Here is a 17,895-nt window from a genome sequence, read left to right as displayed (position 1 = left end):
CGTGGAGGGAAGAGGTGGATTGAGCAGGCTCCGGGACACGTGACGGGATTGGGCGGGGCATCAAGGTTCATATCCCAGAGTCCTTTGCACTGACTCCTTTTCCGACTCCTTGTTGAGCAAAGATGTCGAAGCGAGGTGAGTATTTGGGAGATCCTTCGCCATCTGTCGCGAGGTGGCTGCTGGTCGCGCCCGGAGCGGTGGCCACGGGCAGCTGTGGCGCTTTGCGCTCCTCCCGGGCGGAGAGGGAGAGGAGGGCCGCGAGAGAGCGCTGGAAGGGCTGCCGAAAGCGGCTGGGGGGCCTGGCGGGTTGAGTTGGCCGGATCCGGACGGGGCTCTAGACCGAACCTCGCGGGGTCGCTCTGCGCCTAGAGCTCCAGTAATGGAATTGAAGTGGGGCTGGCTTAGGCCCCATGCTGGGCGACTTGTGCGGGCTCCCGCCTTGCAAGAAGAGCTACGTGGTGCAAAAGCTGGAGCGAAGATTGGGTGGTTCAGGCCCCTTACTCTCCACGTAAAGGCGGTAATAGTGTGGAATTGGCTGTTCACCATGAGAACGGGGTGGCACATGGGAGGGGTAGGTGGAATCCCAGAGAGAGGGAATTTAGTCTGCCGTTTCCCAAAGCACGTGCGAATGAATTTATACCTTACGAGTGTGAGGGCAACTCCGAACCATGACTAGACAGCGACCCCATTCCTGTGTTCCTTTCTACCCGCAGGACGTGGTGGGTCCTCCGGTGCGAAATTCCGGATTTCCCTGGGTCTTCCGGTCGGAGCCGTGATCAACTGTGCTGACAACACGGGTGAGACCTTCAGCTGCACCCTGCCAACACCCCCCCCCCCCTTTTAAAAGCACTCGTTGGGCCTTGACTAATGACCCACTGAGCCGTCAAGAAAGGGCAGAGGAAAAACACTGCTTTTGGGTGAAGCAGCAGCATGCTGTGTTGTTTTGCTTCAATCGGTGGTGTGACAAGGTATTGCACCTTGGTCAGGTGTGGGGGGGGGGGCGACTAACTCTTTGGGAGTAAGAGGGGAGGGAGAGGGTCTGGAAGTGACGGGGTGGGGGGGGAAATGTTACACCGGGAGAAATGCTTAATAAGCTCTCCAAAAAAGTCATGTTTGTTTACATTCTTTTATAGGAGCCAAAAATCTGTATATCATCTCTGTGAAGGGGATCAAAGGAAGACTGAATAGACTTCCTGCTGCTGGCGTGGGTGACATGGTGATGGCCACAGTGAAGAAAGGCAAACCAGAGCTCAGAAAGAAGGGTGAGTGGAGGTCCTGAGTCCTCCTGTTGCTCGGTGGACAGGTGCCCTTTACTAGAAAATGGAACAGTTACTCTACCATTTTCAAGGCTTCTTAAAAGCTTGATTTTCTTCGAGAGGAAGTCTGAGCTATTTATCTGCAATTGAAGTTTTGCTCTTGGCTGTGTTAGAGACTATTCTCTTCCCTATCTGGTTTTGTTGTATCTGTCGCTTTTTTTTTTTTTTTTTAATTGTTTTAAGTAATCTCTGCCCAGCCTGGGGCTTGAACTCATTACCCTGAGATCAAGAGTGACATGCGCTAGTGACTGAGCCAGCCATACACCCCATTGTTACATTTGTCCTTGTCCCCTTACGCCCTAAGTGTATTTGCCACACTGAAGTCAGGGCCCATCTTTTAAAAATGTAAGTCTGGGGTGTCTGGGTGGCTCAGTCAGTTAAGTGGCAGACTTCAGCTCAGGTCACGATCTCACGGTCTCTGAGTTCGAGCCCAGCGTCGGGCTCTGTGCTGAGAGCCTGGAGCCTGCTTCAGGTTTTGTGTCTCCCTCTCTCTCTGCCGCTCCCCTGCTTTCTCTCTCTCTGTCAGGAACTGAATAAATATTTGGAAAAAAAAAAATTAAAGTGTAAGTCTTGGGGCACCTGGCTGGCTTAAATGTAAACCTTGGCTTGTCATTTCCCTACTTAAGTTCTTTCTTGGTTCCCAATACAAGCTGTGAGGAAGTACATATTTACCCTGCCATTTCCCTGAGTTCAGTGGATAGTTCTAAACCACATCAGGTACCTATATCTGTAGAAACAAAAGCCCTGTCCTTGTAGAACTTAGTCCTTCTTCATGGTGCCTTCTCCAGCTCTGTTGCTTTCAGGTCTTGATCTCTCCCTCCACCTTCCTTGGTGTTTCAGATCCTTTGTACTTTGTGCCTCCTGCCTGGAATACTCAAATTCAATCATCTTTAGCTCACTTCCTCGTTAACACATCTCCCCATCCACCAACACCCCTCCCGCCCCCCATCCTCCAGTAACCTAAATCCAAGTGGTATTTTTTGTGTAGCATTAGAGTTGTTTCTTCTACTTAAGTTCAGAAGATCAGGTAACTGGTTCATTGCTGATTTCTCAGCTACAAATGAATATGGTGGTGTTTAGTGTATATATATGTGTGTGTGTGTATAATTTAAAAAATTTGTTTTAGTATTTATTTATTTTTGGGAGACACAGTGCAAGCAGGGGAGGGAGGGGCAGAGAGAGAGACAGAATCTGAAGCAGGCTCCAGGCTCTGAGCTGTCAGCACCGAGCCCAACGCGGGGCTCGAACCCACGAAGTAGGGGATCATGACTTGGGCTGAAGTCAGACGCTTAACTGACTGAGCCACCTAAGCGCCCCAGTTTTTAAGTAACCTCTGCACCCAGCATGGGGCTTGAAGTCAGGATCCCAACATCAAGAGTCACATGCCCTACCAACTGAGCCAGCCAGATGCCCCAGTAAATGTGGGGTTTGTTTGGTTTTTTGTTTTTTTAATAGGCATTTAGAGTTGACCAGGTGTCAGGCAAGTTTCCTTTCCTGGAACTACTGATTTGAAAGGGAAGAATGAAAACTTGCATAAAGTGGTTGTGAGATTCAGATAAAGCGTGTAGAGCATTTGGCCTGGGACACCTAGCACTTTGTAAGTACAGAATAACATATTCTTCGTGTTTTAAGGCAAGTTCTTTTTATAGAGGAGATTAACTCAAGATTGTGACTTGTCAAAAGTTTGTCATGGTTGCTTCTAAATCTCTTCTGGTAGACACTAAAATGGGGAGCTGGTCATTGCTTAATCCCCACTAGGTGTAGGTTGGTCGAGGGGAGAAGGTTTTGGGGCACTTCTGACTTGTAATGTCTTGTCTGGTTTTAGAGCTTCTGATAGTCAGTGAACTTAACTTCAGCTCTTGGAACTTTCCTCCTGTACCTGTTTAGTCTGTCTGCCCTGGAATGTTTTCCTCTTCCTGAGGAGTTTGAGCTATCACTTGAATATACAGTACAAATATGATGGGTCTTGGCCACATACTGCAGTTACTCCTGGTAAACCTGCATAAACACACATCTCTACCGCTTGGGTTTTTTAGCCTTTGGGTCAAAAATCTTTGTTCTCCTTTAATACCACTTGAGGGTTTGGTAGGCAAGGAGTACCAAGCATTGTGGTTAAACATCGATTAATCAATGTGTAAATTGAGATCTACATGTGACTGGACAGGCTTTCTCCTCTTAGAACACTTGCTGGGTCTGATCTGTGGCCTGGAAAGCTGTCAGAGAAGGGCAGAGCAACCCGCTTGTCACCGTTGGTGAGATGGCAGCAGTACATGTTGTTGGTCTCCATCTGATTATTGTGGGACAGACCAGAGAACACTTCATGGTTTTAAAAATAGTTGTGAATTTCCAACTCCATCAATGTCTTACTTGTTCTGGGTTCTGCCAAATGAATACATCCCCTCACGTTAGGCTTCCATATAGCAGAAACTTGAAATGCAGGCAGTGGAAAGGGGCAGTTTTGGAAGTCCAAAGTCTTGGATTTGTGTGGCCTTGTTCATCTGCTAGATTGGTCATTTGTGAGAATTTAAATGGTTATGAGTAGGGGTGCCTGACTGGCTCTGGGTAGAGCATACAACTCTTGATCTTGGGGTCATGAGTTCAAGCCCCATGTTGGGCGTAGAGTTTACTTTTTAAAAAATGGTTTTGAGTAGATAAGGGCTCAACAGGAGGCTCTTAGTAAGTACTAGTTAACCCTCAACGTGTATTTCATTCTTAAAAACTTGATCAGAGTCTATGTATAGAGACAGTATTTGCCTCAAGGATAGCCAGGATCCCTGTCCTATAAAAAATCCTGTATTTGCAGTGTCTGACCTTGAATATGGCAATGTAACTGTTATCTCTATTTTCCAAGAGGAAAACTTGAACCTCAGATTATTAAGTAACTTGTTCAGTGACTGTCAAGATTTGCATGCAGGTTGTGTCTGACTTTAGTTCTTTCAAGTGCAGTAGGTGAAGATCTGGGAAAGTGTTCACTTTACGTGCAGGTAAGTTTTTAGAAGTTACTTAAGACCCTGGAAAACAGTTCCTCAAAAAGTTAAACCCAGTTAATTACATAGGCAATAGAAGTTAAATTAAAATTGCCCAACTTTCAGACTTCCAAGAGATGATCACTGTTAATATTTTGCCGTATGTCCTTTTTTCTTGACTTCCGTGCAAAAAATTTCTTGTTTAAATGGGACCATGACCTTCCCATTAACCCATTCTTCTTGCTTCACAGATGATTGTACTACATATGAAAAATTACAGATAGACCTAATCATTTTTAAATGATTCTGTTTTGTGTTTTTGCCATGAGATAGATGGGTTAATTCCAAGTTTTTGCTCTATTAACATACGTATGTGCCCAGCAGTAGCAGTTAGGCATTTGAGATAAAGTAGAGTGTGTGGTCACGATCCTGGACGTACTCAGGGAGTTCAGGGAGTGTGTGTACACGTATGCACGCTAGAAGTTGCAGGGTTTCTTTGGCTAAATTCATGTGTAAATGAGCTGATATTTATATAGTCTAACATGGTACATATTCAGTTCCAACATAATCTTGGAGGGCAGTAATTTTTACATCTAGGTGTGTATTTTCTCAGAAGTTTTGATCTGTACTGGGGTGGAACATTGCCTAATGAGTTAATAGCTTGGCCTCTCTACTTTTTCAGTTTTTGTTTGTTTGTTTGTTAACGTTTATTCATTTTTGAGAGACAGAGCATGAGCAGGGAAGGGGCAGAGAGAGAGGGAGACACAGAATCTGAAGCAGGTTCCAGGCTCTGAGCTGTCAGCACAGAGCCCGATGCAGGGCTCGAACTCACGAACTGCAAGATCATGACCTGATTCGAAGTCGGACACTCAGCTGATTGAGCCACCCAGGCGCCCGACTACTTTTTCAGTTCTAAAGGGGGTCCCATTTTGTGATACTAGGATCTTAACAGTCCCCACCTGTTGGGTGAAAGCATAGAAGGTGCTTAGCAAGTTTCCTGCTGGTATGTTGCTAATTGTTCTCCTGAAAGAAGGTCCAAATTTACACTTGAAGGAAATGCAGGCAGTTTTGACTTGGAGTAAGGTCTTTCCATAAGGGGCGATTGGTGTTTGATAAGGGGCTTGTCTCTCAGACTTGCTTTTAGGGAATGAAAAGCTAATGGTGAGTATGCATTCCGTCCAAATGGAAGTGTTGGGGAACTGGGTGGGATGTGCTCTCTTGTGGTGGCACTGGGACAGGTTAAATGACTGCTACCCTTTTTTCCCTTTTAGTACATCCAGCAGTGGTAATTCGACAACGAAAGTCATACCGGAGAAAAGATGGAGTGTTCCTCTATTTTGAAGATAATGCGGGGGTCATAGTAAATAATAAAGGTGAAATGAAAGGTAAGAAAGTATCCACGTTGTTCCCTAGGTCTTTGAGATGGGACGATTTAACCTTGGGTCTGTCTGATCTTACCTGTCACCACATTCTTTTTTTATGCAGGTTCTGCTATCACAGGACCCGTTGCAAAGGAGTGTGCAGACTTGTGGCCCAGGATTGCATCCAATGCTGGCAGCATCGCATGATTATTTCCTTTATCTGTTTTAAAAAAGAAGTAAAAGTTATGTGCTCCCAGTGTTTGCCTTCTTGTTCTCTTGTACACGTTACTCTTCTTGACACCACCTAGCCCTTGCTTCCTTTTGTAAAATGAAATTACTCGGTGCAAACTTTCTGGGGACGTGTGTGAAACAAGGATAAACAGTACTTGCACTTTTTGACTCTATAGACACGGACTTTCCAATTTCTGCTGTAAAAACTTACTTGGGTTTGGAGTCCTTAAATCGCAGATAGTGGGTACTGTTTGTTAGGAGGTTACCCCAGGTAACTGCCTTGCAATTCATTTGAGATAATGTAGAGTGAATGGTCAGATCCTAGACACACATGGAGGTCCAGGAGCGACGTGAGGAAGGACCAGATTCAGGTGTATAGATGCATATTTGTGCAGTTCTGGGTTTTGGGTAAACTGGCACATAAATGATTTTATTTGTAAAATCTAACATGTATGTAACTGCCATTGGGTTTGCTTTTATGAATGGTGATTAAATTATTTTATTTTAAATTATCAGGTTTTTTGCTATCAAAACATTTTGACAGGATGGCTGTATAATGTACCTGCTAAACCTTAGTTCAAGGATAAAAGGTGATGGGGGCGCCTGGGTAGCACAAGCCAGGTCACAAGCTCACAGTGCCTGAGTTGGAGGCCCAGATTGCAGAGCCTGCTTGGGATTCTCTCTGTCCCTTCCCCACTCTAAACTTAAAAAAAAACCTTCAAAACCTTAAAAAATAAAGGTGATGTGATGATACCTGCACAGTGGGTGTAAACCTTGGCAAATTCTACTTGAAGGAATTGGACATTGGTTTTGGTTTTTGTTTTTAAGAATCTAAAGCAGGCTCCACATTGAGTGTGGAGCCCTACACTGGACTCAATCTCACAACCATGGCATCATGACCTGAGCTAAAATAGAGCTGGATATTCAACCAACTGAGCCACCCAGGTGCCCTTGTAACTTTTCTTTCTAAACCATGAGAAGATTTATGTGATGTTTCAAGGCCTGAGGAAAAATGACCATTTGGCAGGTTTGGTTCAATAGTGTGGCCTAAAGATGTTGGAATAGGCTTTTTAGATTGAGGTTTGTGTTCATGTATCTTATTTTCAGATTAACAGTATTCTGAAAATACCCAGCCTTAAGTGTTCTCTTGTAAGGCTAGAGATGAGAGTATGTAAGGACCCCAGCACATACTCAGTAAGATTACCCTTTTGTCCAAGATTCTGCATGGAATGTATTAGATTTAAGTAGTGGTCCTCAACCTGAGGAGTTAAAAAGACATGTACAGGCAATGTCACAGGCCAGTTAAGTCAGATTATGGAGGTAGGACCCAGACCTCAGTACCTTTTAAAGATTCCCCAGGAGATTCCGAGGTGCAGCAGCCAAGATTGAGATGTGGTGCTGTCTAGACTGAGCCTATCTTGTTTTAGAAATACATTCAGAAGTCTAAAACAGACCTGTCTTCCTCCTGCCCCCTATCCTCCAGCCTGGTGAGATTGAAGTCTTTAATGTGACATGAGGTGTAAAATTAGTCCTTTTTATCCTGTTGTGTGAACTCTACATGTGAAATTTCTCACCTTCAAATAGGAGTGAGGGCTGGGTCTCTTCCCTACCTTGTCTTATGTCTTACATGTTCTGCCTGGGTCCATTTCAAGTTGTAACAGAGTAGACTCAAACTATAGACATTAACCTATAATTTCAGGTTTCTAGGAATTTGCCTTTCATGGTATAGAGACCTTAGATATGCTGAGTATTGCCAGAATTAGTGGTTTTCTGCGTATATAAAGCAACCTTTTCTAATACACGTGCCTTCATATAGTGAATATAAAAGACTTGTGATCCTGTTGTCTTGTGTAGGATAATAGCATCTCAGAGTTGGGTGTGAGGAGTAGTTTGAGGGTTAAACCATCTGTGTAAGAGCTTCTTCAAGGGGAAAAGTTGAAGAAGGAAATAAAAATCACCTGTAGTCACAACAACTAGAGGAAATCATTGTTCATGGTTTGCTATATCCTGTTACATATACAAAAAAAATTAGCCAGGGGATAATGTGTCAACCTGCTGGTTTCTTGTGGGTTTTTGTTGTTGTTGTTGTTGTTGTTGTTTTTAAGCTGGAGGAGGAATACTAGCTGATGGAAATAATTGGGTTGGGTGGGCAGAAGTGCTTTAAGAGGACTTCCTGGAAGTCAGGAGACCTGAATTCTGGCTCCGGATCCACCACTAAGTGGGTTTAGGGAATATCCCAATGTTTCTTGAGCTTCAATTCCCACTTGTGTAAAATGAGAGTCGGAAGTAGATGCTATCTGAACTTTCTGATCATTCTGGGTACAAACAAGCTTCTCAAGGAGACGGAGTTTGGGAAATGTATATAGGGGGGCGGGGCCCAGTTGCGTTCACACTGCCCACGTTCTGTAATCCCCCTCTTCAATCTCCAACTCCTCTTGCGTGGTCTGCTGTTGGTCATCCTTCACCTCACGGCCACGCAAGCAACTTCCCTCACAGCCCTGGGGGCCTACCCTATTAGATGGGGCCATAGGGTTTGTGTCGCAGGAGTCTCTGACACGTCACAATGCGCAGGGGAGCCCCTACCTAGGGCCCTCAATTCCCACCAGAAAGGCCCTCGGAGGCTGTAGTGGTTGGGATGTCGCGCGTGTGCGAGTGTCCTCTGCGGCTGGAAAAGGGCTTCATCTTGGATGGTGTGGCCGTGAGCACCATGGCCCGCACCTATGAGCGCCTGAGGCCCAAGGTCTGGTCGGCGATTCCGCCCTACAACGCTCAGCAGGACTACCACGCCCGCCGATACTTCCGGAGCCGCGTGGTTCCGCCAGTGCTGCGCCGGACTGAACAGGTTATTTATAAGAGTGCCCCGGACGATCCCACTGTCTGTCCCCACAGAGCTCGACCCTGTGGCGGGGCGTTTTACCCCTCGGGCGGGCCCTCCCACCTCCTCGGTTTTCTTACTGAACCCCCGGAACTGGCGCAGGCGGATGACAGGTATTGAGTTCACTGGGCTCACAAAATCACTTTCCATCCCTGAATTTGAGAATGTTCCCATTTTGGGTTTCTGCAAGCCTTAGCGAACGGGCCTGGAACCTGGCCTCTCCCAAACAGATCGGTGTCATTGTCCTTTTTGACGTCATGGACCCGACCTTGGGGTGATCTCGCACCACAGATTCTCTAAGAGCGCGAAAATCCTTGTGACCTCAGCGAACACCTGCCAGGCGGGGCGCCCTCCATCGGTGACGTCATAGTTGCAGAGGCGCCCCCTCGATGGGACTTTCTGTGAGCAGGCAGGAAGGAAGCTTCCCGAACCTCTGCTGCCTCACTGTCCCCAGCCCTTTCCCCTCGTGGATGTTGCCCCTTCTCAGCAGAGTCCTACCCGGGATCAAAGATCCTGACGCTATTTGCTGATGGCTTCAACACCTTTGCCTCCAATATTTCTGTCTCCATATGTCACAGTGGTATGGGTAGGGGAGAGGAGGGCTTAGCGGGGGTTATTCTGGGAACAAATCGGGTTTTTTGTGTGTGATCTCAGTGTTTGTGTCTGCGTGTATATCGCATGTATATGGACACATCTGTATGTGCCATGCTTGAGGGTGTATGTGTAATTACTCATGTAATTTTTATGACAGAACCAGAGTCTAGGAGGAAAAAGGAGAAAAACTTGAGTATTTAAAAACTTGAAAATAATATGGTGTGCACACTTTTTAAATTTTCCATTTGTAAGTATTTAACCATCACAACTGTTTGTAGTAGGTATTACTTCATTTGCATAGAGATAATGGGGGTTTGGGGCTCCTGGGTGGCTCAGTGGTTTAAGCCTCTGACTTTGGCTCAGGCTCAGGTCATGATCTCACAGTTCGTGGGTTCAAGCCCCGCTTTGGGCTCTGTGCTGACAGCTCAGAGCCTGGAGCCTGCTTCAGATTCTGTTTACCTCTCTCTCTGCCCCTCCCCTGCTCCCATGTGCTCTCTCTCTCCCTCTCCCTCTCTCTCAGAAATAAATAAACATTAAAAAAAAAAAAAGATAATGGGGATTTTTGTTTATTTTTTTGTTTTGTTGTTAAGTAAACCCTGCCCCCAATGTGGGGCTTGACCTTACACACCCAACATCAAGAATGGCATGCTCTACAGACTGAGCCAGCCAGGCTTCCCCAAATAATGTATGTTTGTTTGTTTGTTTATATTTTGAGAGAGAAGTGTGCAAGTGAGCGAGGGGCAGAGAGAGAGAGGGAGTGGGGCTCACAGAAGTGGGACTCACCCGAAGCAGAGCTCAAGCTCACCCGATGTGGGACTTGAACTCACAAACCGTGAGATCATGACCTGAGCCAAAATCAGATGCTTAACGACTACGCCACCAAGTTGCCCCAATAATGTGTATTTTTAAAGTAAATTAAGTAACGTTTACTATGCCAGGCCCTTTGTTGAAACTATCTCACTTAAATCTCTCAGCAACCCTCCTTAAAGCCAGGAGGAAATTAAGGTCCAGAAAAGCTGTGTCATTGGCCCAGGGTCACACAGCTTGTTAGTGGCAGAGCTGGACTGGAACCAGTCTGTCTGGCAACAGACAGCCCTTAACTGCCCAGCTATGCTGCCTCTCCCTGAGAGATAATAGGTCAATACGTATATTTATATTTAATCTGTCTGGCCCAGTTACCCCTGGCTGTGACCTCTTCTCTCTCCCCGAAATAAGCCCAAAGGGAGTTTGTGTGTGCACCTCTCAGCATGGTGGCTGACAGTCTGTTTTCTCCCTCACTTTCAGGATCTCGGGGGCACAGGCAGGGATGGCTGGATAGTGGATTATTTCCACATCTTCGGGCAAGGACAGAGATACCTGAACCGGAGAAACTGGGCAGGGGCAGGCAAGTGCCACCTGGCTTTCCAGCCTCACCATGGACCCACTTGGAAGAGTAATGTGCATTCTCCCAGTTCAGAGAGAGAAACCGGGCCACAGAGAGCCCTGTTTTCAGGGGAAGAGGCCCAAGGACTGCATCCTCCAGCTTTTCTTCTCACGCATGAGCAGATGGTGTCACTGTGCTCCTTATATGTAGTGATTGAGTGCCTACTGTATGTCAGATGCTTTCTGCCCTCACGCTATCCCTGTGCTACAGCCGGGGAAACGGAAGTTTAGGGTGGTAAAGTGATTGGCCAAGAAGGGCTTAGCTGGGATCAGAGTTCCACTCTTTCCAACTCTAAAACCCATGTTCCCCTCACTGCTCCCGGCCTGAGCGGGCTGTGTCCTGCTCCTTTTCCGAGCCCAACTTAGCAACAAGAAAGGAAGGGTTGAGAGCTGTTTTTCTGACAGTGTGAACCCTCCTCCCACCCAACCCCATCGCCCTTTCACCACACTCTAGTCACATGATCCTATGCACCATTTGGCCAAAGTGAGCTCATCCATTTTCTCCAGATGGGTCAGAAGCAAGGGTGAAATGTTTTCAGTCTTCCTGGGAGCAAGGCAAGTTCGGCCAAGCCCAGAATCTTCTGGCCCCCCCTGTGCTAGCACATACCATTCACGCTCCTCCTGTATACTACTCGTGGTATGTGGTTTGGTTTCTAGAAAGCTGTCTCCTTGACTTCATCAACCCTTGGCTTTTAATCAAGACCCTTGAGACACTCCAGGATTGAGGTTTTAGCTGGGACATGGGGAGCATGTTCTATACCAGCCCTGGGACGGCGGGGGCGGGGGTGGGGGGGAAGCAAGCGGGAGGGGGGTGGTGGCTGAATGCAGGCTCAGGCTTCTCTCTGTGCCCCCAAGGGCATTCCCTCCAGCAGGTGACAGGGCATGATAACTACAATGCTGATCTGAAAATGATCAACGGGCTCAATGGTCGGTTTGGCTATCGCAGGAACACCCCAGACCTCCGCCAGCGCCCATCGGTCTTTGGAGAGGTCACCCGATTCCCTCTCTTCTGACAGCATCTCTTCCCTTCCCACCCCTTGACCTGAATAGAAGACAGATGTTTAGACGATCTCTTAATTCTACTTTTATGTAAACAGTGATGTTATTGTGCCTCCAAGTGTGCTATTTCTTTCCCAAGTTTGGGACTGGGGCCAGCTAGTTTCTTCACCTTCTGCTTCTCTAGCCTTTGGGGAGGAGGTGGGAGGAGAGAGGCCATCCTCAGGCCTGTGCCCTTACACTCCATGCCCATGAGTGCCAGGCTTAAAAGGAGGCCTCAGTTCTTCCCCCGCCCATGTAAGAAGAAACTGCACTGCTTACCGAGCCCTCCACAAAGCTCTGCCCCAGGCAGCAGCAGGGCCCTGGGTTAGACACCGGCTACTGATGTTCCATCAAGAACTGAGCCAAAAGGGATTCGGCCAAAGGGATTGTCATTGGTTGCCCTGAGAAGGGTTTCCTGATTTTCCTGAGAGTCATCCCATCCAAAATAACTGACATCTTCCTTCTCCTTTCTACCCTCAGTCCATCAAGAGTCAGGGCATGAACAAGGGGATATCTGGGGGTGTTTTTTAGCCTCTGGATTCTGATCTAGTAATTCTGACACAGTGCTTGTGGGCACTTTCTCTGCTGGTGCTCTATCAGTTTCCTTTTCAGCTAGTTTCCAGGATGTCATTTTTCAAGTGTCCCCACCCAGTTCACTGGTGACCAAGAGAAAAGCCACAGCAGATGATGGATACAAAAGAAGGTGGAGCTTTAGAACACAAAGCCTGCCAGAGCTCTGGTGTGGGTGGAACCTGGTGGTATTGAGTCACCTTAAGTGGACAAGGAAGAGAAGAATAATAGGTCATGGGGGTATAGCTCAGGGGTAGAGCATTTGACTGCAGATCAAGAGGTCCCTGGTTCAAATCCGGGTGCCCCCTTCCTCCTCCCTTTTGTAATTCCATTAAGTGGAAGTCAGTAAGGGCACCATACCTCTTAACTCCCAGCCAGAGTGTCTAGAGAGGACAAAGAATTGTCAATGCATTCTTTGATTGAAACACTTACTAATCTCCCCAGATTCCAAAGGATACTTAGCTGAGACCCCTGGATGACCTTGTTGGGCTTCAATTAAGACAAAGTCCCCTGGGGTACCTGGGTGGCTCAGTGGGTTAAGCATCCACCTTCAGCTCAAGTCATGATCTCACAGTCCGTGAGTTCAAGCCCCGCGTCAGGCTCTGTGCTGACAGCTCAGAGCCTGGAACCTGCTTTGGATTCTGTGTCACCCTCTCTCTCTCTACCCCTCCCCTGCTCATGCTCTCTCTATCTCAAAAGTAAATAAAAACATTAAAAAATAAAATAAAGACAAAGTCCCCTAAGGAAATTCTGAATCTAAAATTAGGTATGAGAGCTTTGAACATAAATGTAGCAATCTGAGGGATAAGAGTACAGGTAAAGAGGATCATACAACATGTGTTTTTGAGAGCTTAGGCCAGTGCATGTAAGGCAGCTGTAACTTAAAAGATGAAACAGGGCCCCTGCCCTCAGGGAGCTTTATGTCTGCTGGAAGTTGACATATTCATACACAGCTATCAGAGGAAGACATCGGGTTGTAGCTCAAGGAAGAAACATCTTTTAAAAATACCTACCCACCTTTTCTAGACATAACTTCTAAGTGAAGCTATCCTACAATTTGAGGGGACATTTCTGCCTAATCTGAAGAGTTTATTATGGACATGTTGTTTCTGACACCACAATCCCTTCTAGATGGTTCAGGGCACTTTCCTCTTAGTAGTTTATTGTGCCAGTCAGAGTTCTTGGCATGGAATAGATACCCACTCTGGCCACTGTAAGGAGAAAAGGAGTCTCCTAGAGGCAGGGGGGACTCATGGTGTTGATGGAAGTTTGGAGAACCTAACTCACAAAGCATTAACTATGAAGGGCAGCAGAGGAGGGAAATCCAGCTCTGGTCTCCTCTCTCAGGAAGTGTCCACTGCTGATGTCACCAATTCAGGGCACTTATCACCAAGTCGTGGTACGGTTCCAGCTGGACCTGCATCTCCAGGATACTTCCTCAAGCTTCAAGATGCCAAGTGCAGGGCGCCTGGGTGGTTCAGTCGGTTAAGCGTCTGACTTTGGCTCAGGTCATGGTCCCAAGGTTTGTGGGTTTGAGCCCCGCGTCGGGCTCTGTGCTGACCACTCAGAGCCTGGAGCCTGTTTCAGATTCCGTGTCTCCCTCTCTCTCTTTCTGCCCCTCCCCTGCTCACACTCTATCTATCAAAAGATTTGATTGGTTGAGTCATGGGCTGACGTGTGTGCAGCTTTCTGCCAGGAAGGCAAGGAGGTAGTGTTGCCTCATCAAGTTTGACAGTGCGAGACAGTCCCCCTGAAGTGGAGGGGTGTTTGGTGCAAAAATGGATGTATCGCCACTTTCCCTTCCTTGAAGAAACAATTGTAAGGAGAGAGCGTGAAAATTCACTGGTTTATAGTTCTAGTGGTCAAGAATTTGCTCTCTCACACCCCTTGATTTCCCATTTGCTAACGTTAGGTCAAAAACATTTTTTTTTAATGTTTATTTTGAGAGAGAGAGCAAGAGCAGGGAGGGAGGAGAGAGAGAGGGAGAGAGAAAATCCCAAGCAGGCTCTGCGCTGTTAGTGATCTCAAGAACCGTGAAATCATGACCTGAGCTGAAATCAAGAGTCAGATGCTTATCCAACTGAGCCACTCAGGCGCCCCTGAAGAGGCATTTCATAAAGGAAGAGGTGCAAATGGTGGATAAACCCACGAAAACGGATGCAACATCACGAGTCATCAGATAAATGCAAATCAAAATCATATTGTGACACCATACATGCATCAGAATGACTAAAATGAAAAAGACTGGTAACATCAGACGCCAACTCTTACTTGGTGGGAATGTCAAATAGTATGCCATTTTGGGGAAAGATCTGGCAGTTGGTACAAAACTGAAATGTACTGACCTTCTGGCCCAGCAATTCCATTCCTTGAATTTTACTCGGGGTAAATGAAAACATACTTACAAAAAGACCTATATAGGAATGTTCATAGAGACATTTTTCATAACAGGCAGAACTAAAAACAGACTAGGATCCACCAATAGGAAGGTGATTTTTTTAAATCTGTGAGGGGCGCCTGGGTGGCTCAGTCGGTTAAACATCTAACTTTGGCTCAGGTCATGATCTCATGGTCTGTGAGTTCAAGCCCCACATCAGGCTCTGTGCTGACAGCTCGGAGCCTGGAGCCTGCTTCAGATTCTGTGTCTCCCTCTCTCTCTGCCCCTTCCCCTTCATGCTCTGTCTCTCTCTGTCTCAAAAATAAATAAACGTTAAAAAAATATATTAAAAAAAATAAATCTGTGGTTTATTCATACAAGGAAATCCTACTCATCCATAACAAGGAACGAATTACTGATTCAAGATGGATGAATCTCACCAACATAATGCTGATAAAAAACCTTACAGAAAAGATTGTACGTTGTATTATTCCAGTTATATGAAATTCTAGAACAGACACAACTAATCTATGGTGAAAACAAATCAAAAGAGTGGTTGCCTCTTGGGTGGGGGTGGGAAAGAGATTAGCCAGAAAGGGGAATGAGGGGAATTTTACGGGGATGATGTTAATGTTCCATCTGTTTCTTTCTTTCTTTTTTTAAGTACACTCCATTCCCATCATGGGGCTTGAACTCATGACCCTGAGATTCTGAGTCACATGTTCTACCAAATGAGCCAGCCAGGCACCCCACTGTTCCATTTCTTGATTGGGGTTTGGGTTACACCGGTGTATGTATCTGTCAGACTTAGTGAATGGACACTTAAGATTTATACATTTCATTTTATGTAACTTTAACATGAAATGAAAAACACTGTAAACAAATATGAACTCTAGTTAATGATATGCATGCTGAAGTATTTAGGAGAAAGTGTATTGTCTGCAATTTATTTTGATTTTTTTAATTATTTTGATATATATGTAGATAAGTTATATATATTTATATGTAATAATTAAATTAATATAATTATTATATTTTATATTATTTGTATCTATAGGTTACATATGTTTATATCACATATATAATTTTTGTATATAATATATTTATCATATATAATTATATATTTATATATTTATATATATTTTATTTAAATTTATATTTATACATTTATATTTTATTTAATATATATATTTTAAAATTTTTTTAAATGTTTATTTATGTTTGAGAGACAGAGAGAGGTAGAGTGTGGGCAGGTGAGGGAGAGACAGAATCTGAAGCTCCAAGGCTCCAGGCTCCAAGCTGTCAGCACAGAGCCTGACGTGGGGCTTGAACTCACGAACTGTGAGATCATGAGCTGAGTGAAGTCGGATGTTTAACCAATTGAGCCACCCAGGTGCCCCTAATATATCTTTATATAATATATTTATATATTTATATTTTATATTTTTATTTTTTACACATTAATTTATATTTATACATTTATATTTTATTTAATATATTTTTATATAATATATATTTATACATTTATTTATATATTTATATTTTGTATTTTTATTATTTACACATTAATTCTAATTTATATTAACTATATAAATCAACATAATAAATTATATATATAAAAATATAAATATATATTATACATAGAGAGAAAGAAATGTGATCAAGCCAGTATAGTAATATAGTAAAATGTTCACTGTGTTCACTGTAGAATGTAGGTGGTGAGTTTATAGATGTTCCGTGTAAAATTCGTTCACCTGTGTTGAATGTTTGAAATTTTTCATAATGAAATGTTGGGGACTGTTTTTAAAAAGGTGAACCAATATAAGTAAAAGTATTAAATAAATGTCATTGCTATATGAACATGACAAAAATCATGACAGTGGTACTTTTGAATGACTGAAGTAGGTGAGCAGAGCATTACTTCATTTAATACACACAGCAACCTTATGAGGTAGGTTAGGTACTAATAAAATCATTGTTTTGGTTATGGGGAAACTGAGGCTCAGAAAAGTTTCCCGACTTGCAATGTGGCATGCCAGCATCCCAGCCCAAGTGTGTTTTGACTCCAGAGGTCATTATGTTTTGCTGCTTGTGCAAAAATTTATTTCTCTGTGTTAATACATTACTTTGTACATTTCTCAATTGTAGCCTTTGTTATACTATAGTGATGTCAGGTGTTTAGATGTCTGTCACCTCCTCCACACCATGAGCCCCTTCAGGGCAGAAACAGTTTCCATCTTTGTAGCTTCCATACAAAAGTATAGTGCTAACTAGCCTATAATCATCTCTCCCTTAAGGTGCTGATGGATGAAGGAAGGAAGAAAGAAAGAAATGCTTCCTAACTTCGATGACGTTTTGGCTAACTTACCCCCAAAGTTCCCTCTCCCACCACTTTCTGCAAAGATCTATGCTTAACCAGATCACTTGATCAGAGCCTATCTGTGTTCACCTTGGTCAACAGCTGTGGGGCTATTTATGATTACTTGACAGGGCTGGTTGCTACAAGCCCCAAAGAAGCAAAAGTTGGAGCATCTGTCTCTGGAATAGCTGAGGAGTAGCAAAGACCTGACTTTACCTCAGGAAGAGAATTTGTCAGTTTGCAGACTATGGCTATAATACAATTTGTCCAGTGTCTGACATCTATTGAATGGAGGGATGGATGGAAGGATGGATGGATGGATGGATGAATGATGAGTAGCTGGATGAAAAGGCAACACAAGTCAGCCACGGTGATTAATTTCTTGATCAGTGATGTCTCGCCTTTCCTTATTGGCGAAGCATCTCTGTATCACGATGTTTGTAAACAACCTTCACATTTCCTGGTTTCAGACAAGACTATATTTTTCCTTGAAAACTAACCTTATTCTAAAAGCATTTTCAAATTTTACTGTGCATCTGAATCACACGAAGAACTTGTTAGAATCTGGGGATTCGACCCTTTGGGAAGTCTGATTCAGTGATTCAGGGGTAGGGCCCAGGGTTCTGTAGGGTTGAATAAGACCTTCAGGGCAATCCATTATGGGTAGTCCCCAGGTCACAATTTGGAAAACACTGGTGAAAAGAAATTATTTCCTGCAATTTCAGTTCTCTCTCCCTCAAATATAGGGAGTCTTGTATTAAAATATTTTCCACCACAAAACTATGG

At 44.6% G+C, this 17,895-nt stretch overlaps 2 protein-coding genes and 2 non-coding genes across 4 annotated transcripts; all 4 read left to right on the top strand.

Annotated features, from left to right (window-relative positions):
* Positions 1 to 62: 62 nt before the first annotated feature.
* RPL23 (ribosomal protein L23) lies at positions 63 to 5,900 on the top strand. The gene is made up of 5 exons (XM_015078594.3): positions 63 to 135; positions 714 to 797; positions 1,134 to 1,262; positions 5,554 to 5,667; positions 5,768 to 5,900. Exons 1-5 carry the CDS (start codon positions 123 to 125, stop codon positions 5,848 to 5,850), a joined length of 423 nt encoding a protein of 140 aa, XP_014934080.1. The 5' UTR covers positions 63 to 122; the 3' UTR covers positions 5,851 to 5,900.
* Positions 835 to 969, top strand: LOC113592786 (small nucleolar RNA SNORA21). The gene has a single exon (XR_003412739.1). It is a non-coding gene; the product is annotated as a small nucleolar RNA SNORA21 (small nucleolar RNA).
* A 142-nt stretch (positions 5,901 to 6,042) lies between the features above and the next one.
* CE1H17orf98 (chromosome E1 C17orf98 homolog) lies at positions 6,043 to 11,875 on the top strand. The gene is made up of 3 exons (XM_015078530.3): positions 6,043 to 8,716; positions 10,628 to 10,727; positions 11,621 to 11,875. The coding sequence occupies exons 1-3, from the start codon at positions 8,510 to 8,512 to the stop codon at positions 11,776 to 11,778; spliced, it is 465 nt and encodes a 154-aa protein (XP_014934016.2). The 5' UTR covers positions 6,043 to 8,509; the 3' UTR covers positions 11,779 to 11,875.
* Positions 11,876 to 12,609: 734 nt separating this feature from the next.
* TRNAC-GCA (transfer RNA cysteine (anticodon GCA)) lies at positions 12,610 to 12,681 on the top strand. Its single transcript has one exon. It is a non-coding gene; the product is annotated as a tRNA-Cys (tRNA).
* Positions 12,682 to 17,895: the final 5,214 nt, after the last annotated feature.

The sequence above is a fragment of the Acinonyx jubatus genome, chromosome E1 (genome assembly GCF_027475565.1).
Source record: "Acinonyx jubatus isolate Ajub_Pintada_27869175 chromosome E1, VMU_Ajub_asm_v1.0, whole genome shotgun sequence".
In the NCBI taxonomy this organism is placed as follows: Eukaryota; Metazoa; Chordata; class Mammalia; order Carnivora; family Felidae; genus Acinonyx; species Acinonyx jubatus.
This window is presented reverse-complemented; position numbering and strand designations above follow the sequence as displayed.